Below are 12,641 nucleotides of genomic sequence, written 5' to 3' on the forward strand. Positions count from 1 at the left end.
GAAGAGGGTAGAGGTAGAGCAAGGATGGGACAGAGAGAGAGGGGTGGGGGTAGGAGAGTTCGCCGAGAGAATGTTATGGTTTATGAACGAACACACACACACACACACACACACACACACACACACACACACACACACACACACACACACACACACACACAATCACACACAATCACACACAATCACACACAATCACACACAATCACACACAATCACACACCTCCTGACTGTTAAGGTGAGCATCGCTGCAGATAATGTCTCACATGGTAAAACTCCATAAGAACAACTGTCTGTCTGACACCCAGACGATTGTTCCCGCTAATGCAAACCATTCAACCAGAAGGCAAGTGATGTGACCGGTGGATAAATCGAAACATGTGGAGTGTGACGAGCACTCCCCCGATCTCCGTTGCGCATAGTCCGACACCAAAGCGTCACCTCCAACCCAGAGGCCTCTGCCCGGCAACTCTGTCAAACAGACAAAGATTACATGGTCAACATCAGTTAAACATGAAACAGTGGTCATCATTGGTTGGATACTTATCGATATGCTGTCCAGATGAATGCAAATAAGGCCGAAATCCATATAGGCAGCTCAGTTTGATGTTTAACTGATATGTCAGAACATTCCATCTCTAAGGTTAATCTCTGGGGATGGATGACGAGAGTTCAATGCCAAGAAATGCCAAGAAAGAAGACTTTACATGCTGAGGTTGACTCAAAGACAGCAAATATGTCATCCACGTGTCTTTGAGTCAACCTGAGCAGGTAAAGTCTTCTTGGCATTCCTGAACTCTCTCCATCCATCCCGAGTTCACCTACGAGATGGAAGGCTATGGTGTACTTCCCCTTCTTGGACGTCTTAGTTGAGAAATCAGCCAACTTATGAAACCACAGTCTACCATAAGTCTCCTTTTGCCAGACAGAATACTATGTGGGAATCTTACAGTTCCTCTCGATAAAAGATTGGATTGAGTGGTATCTTGGTCAATAGAGCAAGAAAGATCTGCTCCACAGATCAACTCCATGCTGAAATTGAGACCATCAAGATGATTCTTCTCGATCATGGGTATCCTAAATGGTTGATCTATCATATATATATATATATATATATATATATATATATATATATATATATATATATATATATATATATATATATATATATATATATATATATATATATATATATATATATATATATATATATATCGCATTGATCAAAGTGCGATTTGAACATGGATCACATTGAACAACACATCCCTGTGGGGATCAGATGAGGTCGGTCAACTGAACAGAGATGACCAACTCGGGATTGTAACAATGTTCATGGAACTACAACGATTGCCTGTGCCTCTAAAATTGGTCACCATTTACTGAATAATCCTCAGTGTGCAGAGCAATATTGTAACGGCTGGTTTAAAATCCTGAGTAAAGGACGCAGTTTAGTTCACCTTTGTGCAATGGAGGCCACATTCATCAGGTCAGACAATCTTATTCTTGAAGACAGAAAAAATTTGTCCGAACTTTATATCTATTTTGACGATGATGGGATTGACTGTGTGACAACTGTATCATGTCAACCACATCATATAACTACAGTCAACAATGAGTCATCATGAAAACCACCCCCCACCCCCGCCTTTCACCCGACTCGCCCTCAGCTGGCCAACATGCAGCGATAGCCTGGCCAACCGTTCCTTTTCAACCATTGAATCGGAGTGCTTGCATGACTGCTTAAGCCACTTGCCGAGCGCCCATTGCCGACAGCGGAATCAGGTCACATCATTCTGAGCGAATCACACACTCTCTGCAGATGTTTTTACCGTGCCACATCACCCTCACCGAGTGGCTCGTGCGCCGTCACCCCGAGCGAGTGGCTCGTGCGCCGTCACCCCGAGCGAGTGGCTCGTGCGCCGTCACCCCGAGCGAGTGGCTCGTGCGCCGTCAACCCGAGCGAGTGGCTCGTGCGCCGTCAACCCGAGCGAGTGGCTCGTGCGCCGTCACCCCGAGCGAGTGGCTCGTGCGCCGTCACCCCGAGCGAGTGGCTCGTGCGCCGTCACCCCGAGCGAGTGGCTCGTGCTCCGTCACCCCGAGCGAGTGGCTCGTGCTCCGTCACCCCGAGCGAGTGGCTCGTGCTCCGTCACCCCGAGCGAGTGGCTCGTGCTCCGTCACCCCGAGCGAGTGGCTCGTGCTCCGTCACCCCGAGCGAGTGGCTCGTGCTCCGTCACCCCGAGCGAGTGGCTCGTGCTCCGTCACCCGAGCGAGTGGCTCGTGCTCCGTCACCCCGAGCGAGTGGCTCGTGCTCCGTCACCCCGAGCGAGTGGCTCGTGCTCCGTCACCCCGAGCGAGTGGCTCGTGCTCCGTCACCCCGAGCGAGTGGCTCGTGCTCCGTCACCCCGAGCGAGTGGCTCGTGCTCCGTCACCCCGAGCGAGTGGCTCGTGCTCCGTCACCCCGAGCGAGTGGCTCGTGCTCCGTCACCCGAGCGAGTGGCTCGTGCTCCGTCACCCGAGCGAGTGGCTCGTGCTCCGTCACCCCGAGCGAGTGGCTCGTGCTCCGTCACCCCGAGCGAGTGGCTCGTGCTCCGTCACCCCGAGCGAGTGGCTCGTGCTCCGTCACCCCGAGCGAGTGGCTCGTGCTCCGTCACCCCGAGCGAGTGGCTCGTGCTCCGTCACCCAGCGAGTGGCTCGTGCTCCGTCACCCCGAGCGAGTGGCTCGTGCTCCGTCACCCCGAGCGAGTGGCTCGTGCTCCGTCACCCCGAGCGAGTGGCTCGTGCTCCGTCACCCCGAGCGAGTGGCTCGTGCTCCGTCACCCCGAGCGAGTGGCTCGTGCTCCGTCACCCCGAGCGAGTGGCTCGTGCTCCGTCACCCCGAGCGAGTGGCTCGTGCTCCGTCACCCCGAGCGAGTGGCTCGTGCTCCGTCACCCCGAGCGAGTGGCTCGTGCTCCGTCACCCCGAGCGAGTGGCTCGTGCTCCGTCACCCCGAGCGAGTGGCTCGTGCTCCGTCACCCCGAGCGAGTGGCTCGTGCTCCGTCACCCCGAGCGAGTGGCTCGTGCTCCGTCACCCCGAGCGAGTGGCTCGTGCTCCGTCACCCCGAGCGAGTGGCTCGTGCTCCGTCACCCCGAGCGAGTGGCTCGTGCTCCGTCACCCCGAGCGAGTGGCTCGTGCTCCGTCACCCCGAGCGAGTGGCTCGTGCTCCGTCACCCCGAGCGAGTGGCTCGTGCTCCGTCACCCCGAGCGAGTGGCTCGTGCTCCGTCACCCCGAGCGAGTGGCTCGTGCTCCGTCACCCCGAGCGAGTGGCTCGTGCTCCGTCACCCGAGCGAGTGGCTCGTGCTCCGTCACCCCGAGCGAGTGGCTCGTGCTCCGTCACCCCGAGCGAGTGGCTCGTGCTCCGTCACCCCGAGCGAGTGGCTCGTGCTCCGTCACCCCGAGCGAGTGGCTCGTGCTCCGTCACCCCGAGCGAGTGGCTCGTGCTCCGTCACCCCGAGCGAGTGGCTCGTGCTCCGTCACCCCGAGCGAGTGGCTCGTGCTCCGTCACCCCGAGCGAGTGGCTCGTGCTCCGTCACCCCGAGCGAGTGGCTCGTGCTCCGTCACCCCGAGCGAGTGGCTCGTGCTCCGTCACCCCGAGCGAGTGGCTCGTGCTCCGTCACCCCGAGCGAGTGGCTCGTGCTCCGTCACCCCGAGCGAGTGGCTCGTGCTCCGTCACCCGGCGAGTGGCTCGTGCTCCGTCACCCCGAGCGAGTGGCTCGTGCTCCGTCACCCCGAGCGAGTGGCTCGTGCTCCGTCACCCCGAGCGAGTGGCTCGTGCTCCGTCACCCGGCGAGTGGCTCGTGCTCCGTCACCCCGAGCGAGTGGCTCGTGCTCCGTCACCCCGAGCGAGTGGCTCGTGCTCCGTCACCCCGAGCGAGTGGCTCGTGCTCCGTCACCCCGAGCGAGTGGCTCGTGCTCCGTCACCCCGAGCGAGTGGCTCGTGCTCCGTCACCCCGAGCGAGTGGCTCGTGCTCCGTCACCCCGAGCGAGTGGCTCGTGCTCCGTCACCCCGAGCGAGTGGCTCGTGCTCCGTCACCCCGAGCGAGTGGCTCGTGCTCCGTCACCCGAGCGAGTGGCTCGTGCTCCGTCACCCCGAGCGAGTGGCTCGTGCTCCGTCACCCCGAGCGAGTGGCTCGTGCTCCGTCACCCCGAGCGAGTGGCTCGTGCTCCGTCACCCCGAGCGAGTGGCTCGTGCTCCGTCACCCCGAGCGAGTGGCTCGTGCTCCGTCACCCCGAGCGAGTGGCTCGTGCTCCGTCACCCCGAGCGAGTGGCTCGTGCTCCGTCACCCCGAGCGAGTGGCTCGTGCTCCGTCACCCGAGTGAGTGGCTCGTGCTCCGTCACCCCGAGCGAGTGGCTCGTGCTCCGTCACCCCGAGCGAGTGGCTCGTGCTCCGTCACCCCGAGCGAGTGGCTCGTGCTCCGTCACCCGGCGAGTGGCTCGTGCTCCGTCACCCCGAGCGAGTGGCTCGTGCTCCGTCACCCGAGCGAGTGGCTCGTGCTCCGTCACCCCGAGCGAGTGGCTCGTGGCTCCGTCACCCCGAGCGAGTGGCTGCGTGCTCCGTCACCCCGAGCGAGTGGCTCGTGCTCCGTCACCCCGAGCGAGTGGCTCGTGCTCCGTCACCCCGAGCGAGTGGCTCGTGCTCCGTCACCCCGAGCGAGTGGCTCGTGCTCCGTCACCCCGAGCGAGTGGCTCGTGCTCCGTCACCCCGAGCGAGTGGCTCGTGCTCCGTCACCCCGAGCGAGTGGCTCGTGCTCCGTCACCCCGAGCGAGTGGCTCGTGCTCCGTCACCCCGAGCGAGTGGCTCGTGCTCCGTCACCCCGAGCGAGTGGCTCGTGCTCCGTCACCCCGAGCGAGTGGCTCGTGCTCCGTCACCCCGAGCGAGTGGCTCGTGCTCCGTCACCCCGAGCGAGTGGTTCGTGCTCCGTCACCCCGAGCGAGTGGTTCGTGCTCCGTCACCCCGAGCGAGTGGTTCGTGCTCCGTCACCCCGAGCGAGTGGTTCGTGCTCCGTCACCCCGAGCGAGTGGTTCGTGCTCCGTCACCCCGAGCGAGTGGTTCGTGCTCCGTCACCCCGAGCGAGTGGTTCGTGCTCCGTCACCCCGAGCGAGTGGTTCGTGCTCCGTCACCCCGAGCGAGTGGTTCGTGCTCCGTCACCCCGAGCGAGTGGTTCGTGCTCCGTCACCCCGAGCGAGTGGTTCGTGCTCCGTCACCCCGAGCGAGTGGTTCGTGCTCCGTCACCCCGAGCGAGTGGTTCGTGCTCCGTCACCCCGAGCGAGTGGTTCGTGCTCCGTCACCCCGAGCGAGTGGTTCGTGCTCCGTCACCCCGAGCGAGTGGTTCGTGCTCCGTCACCCCGAGCGAGTGGTTCGTGCTCCGTCACCCCGAGCGAGTGGTTCGTGCTCTGTCACCCTGAGCGAGTTGTTGTGAATTAACATCCGATTTCTGAGCCTTTTGCCATATTAACGTGTTTTCTCAATTACCAAGCCAAATTTTTTTTCCACCCGTCACTCCGCTGTTTATAAAGCATAATGTTTGTGAACATATCCCTGAAACGTCTACATAAAAATGCAACGTTGTTTTTCAGTGGAAGCGACTCAAGGTTTCTGGGTGGGATGCAGTCAGTACTGTCGTTGATAATCACACTGACTCCTACCTAAAACATTCGTCTGTCTGTCTGTCTCGACATATCCGGACGGTGGCTATGACCAGACGGGAGTTTGTCTCTGGACGCGTCTGGACAGGAGTTTGTCTTCAGATGTGTCCGAGCAGTGTTTGTGTCCAGACGGTTTGGCTCTGGACGCGTCTGGCGGGTTTTGTCTCCGGACGTGTCTGGATGGTATTTATAGCATGACTGGTAGAAAATTCAGACATTATTTGGTTTCCATCTTCACTGTTATTCTCGGCAGAATATTTGATGAGACGGTATGAATCATAATTAATGCTCCACCGCATGTCTGCCTTCCCGACCTCTCATCTCACACTCTCTTCCCTTCCCCCACCCCTCCTCGCTCCCCCAGCCCTCCCCGATCCCTCACCCCTACTATTTCCTTTCCCCTGCACCTCTTCACTCCCCACTCTTTCCCCCACCTCTCTCTCCCTCTTCCACCCTCCTTTTCTCTCTCCTCCTTTTCGTATTTCCATCAGCAAAGCGACAGGTTGAGGCCAAAATAATTTTCAAGTAAATAATAAAGACCCACACACATCTCTCACCTGTGAATGGAGGGAATAGCCAATCAGCACTCACCAAATCAACTAAACCCAGGTGGCTAGGATTGTATAATTAATTGACACCTCCCACACTCCTCCAACCAAAGAAGCTTTGGGATTCTCATGTGTGAACTATGGATGAACGTTTTATAGCTGTGGAGGAACTCTGGGGAGGGTTTGAAACAGCAAAGCGTTTACCTTGTGCAAGTCTTCGTGGGTTGTCTTCGGATGTGGAAACAGGTCAGGTCAGGTATGGGAGCATGTGCCAAAACAGCGCGTCGCTGCGTCCACTTTCCGCCGGTACTCCAGGGGCCTCCGTCTGACCATCCCCCAGGCAGATGCCAGGCCCATCCCCATCTCCTTGAGATGATGGTCAACCTGCTGCAACCACGAGGCACGTGGTCAGCCCACTAGCCTCCTACACTCATGAGACTCCCTCGCTGAGAGAATCTGGTGAGCAGGATCAGCGTCAGGAAAACGAGCCACACGGCCATACAGCCGCAACTGACGCTCACGGACTATGCAGGTAATAAATCTCATCCGAGTCTCTCTCAGCAACCGCTCGTTGGACACAAAATCCGAGCAGCGATAGCCAAGGATTCTCCGAAGAGACCTGGTACCAAAGGAATTAAGTCTCCGTCTCAGATCCTTGGTCAGAGTCCAAGTCTCGCATCCATAGAGCAAGACTGGAAGTACCAAGGACCTGAAGACTCGGACTTTCGTCCTCCCGCACAGGTACCGGCAGCGCCACACCCCATGATCCAGTGAATCCATGACTCCCCAGGCCCCACACAGACGTCTATTGACCTCTGACTCACAGCCAACAGAGACATGAATATCACTGCCAAGGTAAGTGAATCTCTCCACAACCTCAACATCCTCACCACAAACAGGCACAGACAGGACAGCAGCATCCAAGATGTCACCGAAAGCCTGGATCTTAGTTTTGACCCAAGAAACCTGTAATCCCAGCGCTCCGACTCCTCATTCAGCACCTCGAGGGCCCCCAAAAGGAGATCTAAAGTCTCCGCAAAGATGACTGCATCATCTGCAAAATCAAGGTCCGAGATCTTGACATTCCCAAACGATGCACCGCAGCTTGATCTCTCCAACATCCTCCCTAAAATCCAGTCCATACAAGTGCTGAAAAGTGTGGGGGCCAGTACACACCCGACGAACTCCAGTAACAACTCGGAATAAGTCAGAGATGGTACCACCACACTCCACAGCACTCTCAGTACTGGAGTAGAGTTCAGACATCAGATCGATCAGTTTTGGTGGCACCCCATGAAGACCAAGAATCCTCCAGAGGACATCCCGATTCACTGAATCTAACGCTTTACAGAGATCAACATAGGCTGCAAGCAGCCCCTGCCGAAACTCTCGTCTGCGTTCGGTGAGGACACGAAGAGCAAGGATACGGTCAATCGTTGACCTCTGGTGTAAAGCCTGACTGCTCTGGATGCTGGTGCTCAAGCAGATGGTGGCGAACCCTATCAAGAATTATCCGAGCAAAGACCTTGCCCGGCACTGAGAGTAGCGTCACCCCTCGGTAGTTGTTGCAGTCTTGGCGATCACCCTTCCCTTTCCAGAGAGGGACAACAAGGCCCCTCTTCCAATCAGTTGGGATGATGCCTGTGTTCCAGGCAGAGCACAAAACTGCATGCAACGACACAGGTGCAGCATTTCCACCAGCCTTGAGAAGTTCAGCATGGATGCCACAGATCCCTGGAGCTTTGCCCCATTTCAACTGGTTCACCGCAGCCTGTGTTTCCACAAGCGAAGGTGGACCACAGTTGATTCGAGGGTCAGCAACAGGGATTGTAACACCCTGAACGCCCAACTCGACAGCTGGTGGATCAGCCTGGTACAACCACTCAAAGTAACCGGCCCAGCGGGCCTTCACTTTAGACTCCTCTGTCCAGAGCCTACCACTCTCTGCTCGAACTGCAGTGCTCCGAGGGATGGGCTTGGATGAATGCAATGCGCGAATTCCCCTGTAAGCGGGACGAGAATCACCTGTCCACAGGTGATGCTCTACCTCCTCACAGATTCCTCGCACATAGGACTCCTTGTCCACCCTCAGTGCACGTACAGTTTTACGCCTCAGCTCCCTGAACAGCTCAGCTCTGCCATTCAGCCTGGCCCTGCGACTCTGGTCAATGGTATCCAGTGTCCCTTGAGAGACAAAATTCTTCTTTGCCCTGCGGTGAGTTCCAAGACATCCACCGGCAACATCAAGGACGGTGGTCTTGAAGGCACTCCACAACTCTTCAGGACCCCCCAAAGCACCCAGACCCCCCAAGTGTCCACTCAGCCTGTTCGCAAACTCCTCAGCTACTCTCTCATCCCTGAGCTTGCCAACATCCAGCCTCGGCTGGGATGGTACCATTCTCGAGGATTTAAGGTGCAGCTTTAGAGTTGCGACAACAAGCCTGTAGTCAGTATTGAGGAACTGAGCACTCCGGTAGACCCTGCAGTTCTGGATCATCCTCCAACGACCGTCAATGAGGACATGGTCAATCTCCTTTGCCACACCGCCAGCGTTGGAATACCAAGTCCAGCGATGAGCTTGAGGGCGCTGAAACCATGAACCAGCCACCCTAAGTCCATGACTTCTTGCAAAGTCAAGGAACTTAGTGCTATTCTGGTTCATAGTTCCTGACCCATGGGGACCAACACACACCTCATAACCGTCCCTATCAGTTCCAGTCGATGCATTGAAATCCCCCAAGACTCGAAGTGTATCTCGTCTGGGGCACTGATCAACCACAGACTCGAGCGTGGCGTAGAATGCATCCTTCACGGTGAGATCACTCGCCTCAGTCGGAGCATAAACAGAGACAAGGGAAATGACACCTAAGGAGTGACGAATCCTTAATCTCATAATACGCCCGTTGACCGGTGTTACCTCAATTATCATTGGGGTCAGCTTATTGGACACAGCAACAGCAACTCCTTGGGTATGGTAACCATCAGAGCGACCAGACCAATAGTAGGTGTAACCACCCACCATTATCTCGCCGCAATCCGGTCTCCGAACCTCAGAGAGAGCTGCAATCCCGATGTCCAAACGCTTGAGCTCAGATGATAACAGAGACAGGTGATCATCCTCTCTTAGGGATAGGACATTCCAGGCACCCACCCGAAGGGACCGCCTCAGGTTGACCCAAGGAGACCGCCGTCTGGTGGACGACACCTCAGCACCACTCCGACACACTCTCCCGCAATCTGACCCAGGGATGTTACCCCGTGGTTTCCCTCCTATCATCAAAGATTGGGGGTCCCGAAGGCTTTGCCCCAATCCCGTCATCCGGTGAGCTGCCCTGCGAAGGGAAGCTGCACAGGAGGTACTCTCACGGAGTGGGTCTTCAGATTTTTTTGCGTTTTTGTGTTTTGCGGAATGAGGGGTTTAACGGTGGCCGGAGTGCAAATCCTGCCACCAACCTTCTCATAAAAAAAGTAACCCAACTGCAGGAGGACGTCCGCAGACAGTTGGGCACTAGATATGGATGGCTGTTGGCTCACATGGAGCTCCTCCGCCCTTTGGCAGGTTTTGTTTTTAATCCTGCTGGGTGTCCATATCCAAACACCCTCCTCACCAGAAAACCTGGTGGGGGAGACGGTTTAGTCGCCTACAACCCGACCATGGAACAGGTTAGTACAGGTTTACATGGTACCTGTAGCAGGTCACAGATCTAACCTGACCTGACACCTGATGTGGAAACCAAGGCCTTCATAATCATTGGAATCTCGAGCGATGCAGCTGAGTCTAAGGGCCTACCACTTTCCCATCGCCGACAGGTCGGTGGTCCCCTCTGTCTTTTCCTTTCTGGTCTTGCACCCTCTGCCCTTTCCCTGCTTTGTACACCCCACCTCTCAAAAGGTTTCTGCAGGGCGAACGTGGTCCAACAATAAACATCTACTTGTTAAAATCTTAAAAATCCAGAATCACTTCCCTCCTCCACTCATTTGTTTCTCCTTTTTTCTCACCTGTGGAGGTGTGGAACCAACTTTCACATTCTGTTCAATCTCATTCTACCCTCCAAGTCTTCCAGACAGATGTTCACCACGACCTCAGATCATCCCCAATCCAAAACCATGATCTTTACTAAACTCGTTAACACCCCCCCCCCCACCAGAGTCCAAATTCCAGCTTATTCCCTACCCCTTATTCCTCCCGACACCCAATGTTTGTCCAGGTCTCCCTCTATGTCATCCTTCAACTCTGCTGTTGGTGCTTCTCCCCCCACCCACCTCTCTCTACTGTTCCTTTTGTTGTTCCGTTCTGGTCCGTTCGGTGTTCTTGCTCTTCCATGAGCCTTCAACGTATACAAAAAAACAACAACAAATTGTTACATGACTGTGGCACTGTGTTCAGGTATTATAAAATAGCAGGTATAACTACAATAACCACACAGATTCTATCTAGTAGATGCATGCACACAGCCATAAACCAAAAGTTATGAAGCACAAGATAAATCGTATTTGACATTTCGTATCAAGCATTGCAACGCTGTGATTTAACATGCTGTACGGCCTCCCGAGTTAATCACAGCCTTGACACTTTCTCTAACTTTAGCTCCCGTTTATTAACAAGTTGGAGGTGGGATTCTCCACCATTGTTCAAATAGGAAACAATGGCGGAGAATCCCACCTCCAACTTATTGCTTCAGATTTTGTAATCAGTCGTCAAGTCAATACAGGAACACACAGGAACCATGTATGTAATTGGAATCCTAGTGAACAATTATATCTGGTAAATTAAACGCGTGTGGGCAATTCTCCACAAATGGAAAAAAAGGGTGTCCTGTGACTTTTGATGGGATAGTGGCAACTACAGAGCGTGCGAAGCAAAAGCAAATTGCCTTGAATGCAATGCATATACACAAAAGGAATTATTTTGATGCAATGGTAAGAATCGCTCTTTTGTGATGGTCACTTCGAGGTAAATACTTGCAATGTTTCATTATTTTACAAGGCGATAGTAGTGCAGTCACTTTTACAAACCCCTGCATCCAACTAGAGAAAACAATTCAACTGAAGCAAGCAAGACTACATTGATGAACTGCATTAGACTCTTCCGGTTCTTATCATAAAGCAATTTTTGGCATTTCGATTGGAAAGGCCGCAGAAATAAAAGCCATCCCTCCAAACTATTACACCACATTGTTCAATTGTCGACAGTTAAGACAATAAGAGGTTCAAAATAAAAAAAATATACAAATTTAGTTTGCATGCCATGACAGAGGCAGATCGCATGGCTTCAGAATGAGACAACGTAGCAATGATGTACTGGATTTCTGGCCCATATATTCATATTCAGTGGAAAAACAAAAAGGTTTAAACATCAGGTTTTCAAAGTTGCATGAAAAAAAGCTACAGGATTTGTTGGCTCATAATAAACTGGAAACTTAGGTGAGCTGAGCTGCTGCGTTCTCACCTTTAAAGTCTCGCTCTGGGTTAATTTTTCACTGAATCACATCAAAATACCTGGATGGAAGCCTCAAATCTCAGGAGGTCAGGGAGTGTCGCTCATCATACCTCTGGCGTTTGACACAGTCTGGCACCTTGCTCGAATCGTCAAACTTTCTATACGTGGAATAAAAGGCCACCTTCTTCGCTGACGCAAGCACGTAGCTCTCAGCAGAATCCTCTTATTCACAGTAGTGGCTGGAGTGTCTCAAGGAAACATCAATGGTCCAATCCTACTCTTAATACATATATTCATGGGCCATCTCCAATACTCTGGAAAACTATTTTCCACTTCGCAAATGACTCCACATTATAACGTATACAATTCCATATATCACACTGTCAGACCAGCAACAGTGGCTTACCTCGCTGCAGACCTGCAAAGGATCAGATACCCGTTCAACACTTGGAACAAGTCTTATCAATCCAGGTAAATCTCACATTCTCATCCTGGCTCTCGAGACGGTCATTGAACAAACCCACATATGTATTTGTACAATCAACCACTAGAAGGAGTTCAGTCTCTCAAGCTTCTGGACCTCACGATCAATGAATAACTCTTATGGTCAGACCATACATCAAAGCTGGCCTCCTGACCAACTTGGCATTCTTCCTCATGCTCGAAACTTGGCATTCTTCCTCATGCTCAGTCCTTTGTTGGTAAACCTGTCAACAATGCCTTTCTAATTTTGTAGTTCAATGAAGTACTGCTTGTTGTCTTCGTATGAACGTGGGACATATTGTATATTGGTACAACAACACATTGTTGTGGGAACGGCCATGGGGTGTCATGGGCATAAGATAGACAAGTCAGTTCATTAATAAACGTCTCGCATAAGGGTTTGGTTTGTGTGTAAAATGACAGGACGTGTCAAACTGTGTTCAGAAACAGAAAAAAGTGGCCTTCACTACTGTCACGTGTCTAAAGC

At 53.9% G+C, this 12,641-nt stretch overlaps 1 protein-coding gene across 5 annotated transcripts in view; it reads right to left on the reverse strand.

The window, feature by feature from the left end:
- LOC147016775 (neuronal acetylcholine receptor subunit alpha-7-like) overlaps nucleotides 1-12,227 on the reverse strand; it is a 103,939-nt gene extending 91,712 nt beyond the window's left edge. For 2 of the 5 annotated variants that reach the window (XM_085845763.1, XM_085845760.1), the window contains exons 1-2: nucleotides 12,078-12,227; nucleotides 330-468 (exon numbers count right to left, since the gene is read on the reverse strand). In XM_085845763.1, the coding sequence (XP_085701889.1) occupies nucleotides 330-417 (88 nt within the window). In that variant the 5' untranslated portion in view covers nucleotides 418-468; nucleotides 12,078-12,227. Of the gene's footprint in view, nucleotides 1-263; nucleotides 469-11,730; nucleotides 11,805-12,077 lie in introns of those variants that run through there. The other 3 variants (XM_085845766.1, XM_085845762.1, XM_085845761.1) reach the window with 2 other exon arrangements.
- Between the last annotated feature and the right edge of the window lie 414 nt (nucleotides 12,228-12,641).

This window comes from Eptatretus burgeri, chromosome 11 (assembly GCF_056783735.1).
Source record: "Eptatretus burgeri isolate ZD-2024b chromosome 11, Ebu_testis_v1, whole genome shotgun sequence".
Lineage (NCBI taxonomy): Eukaryota > Metazoa > Chordata > Myxini > Myxiniformes > Myxinidae > Eptatretus > Eptatretus burgeri.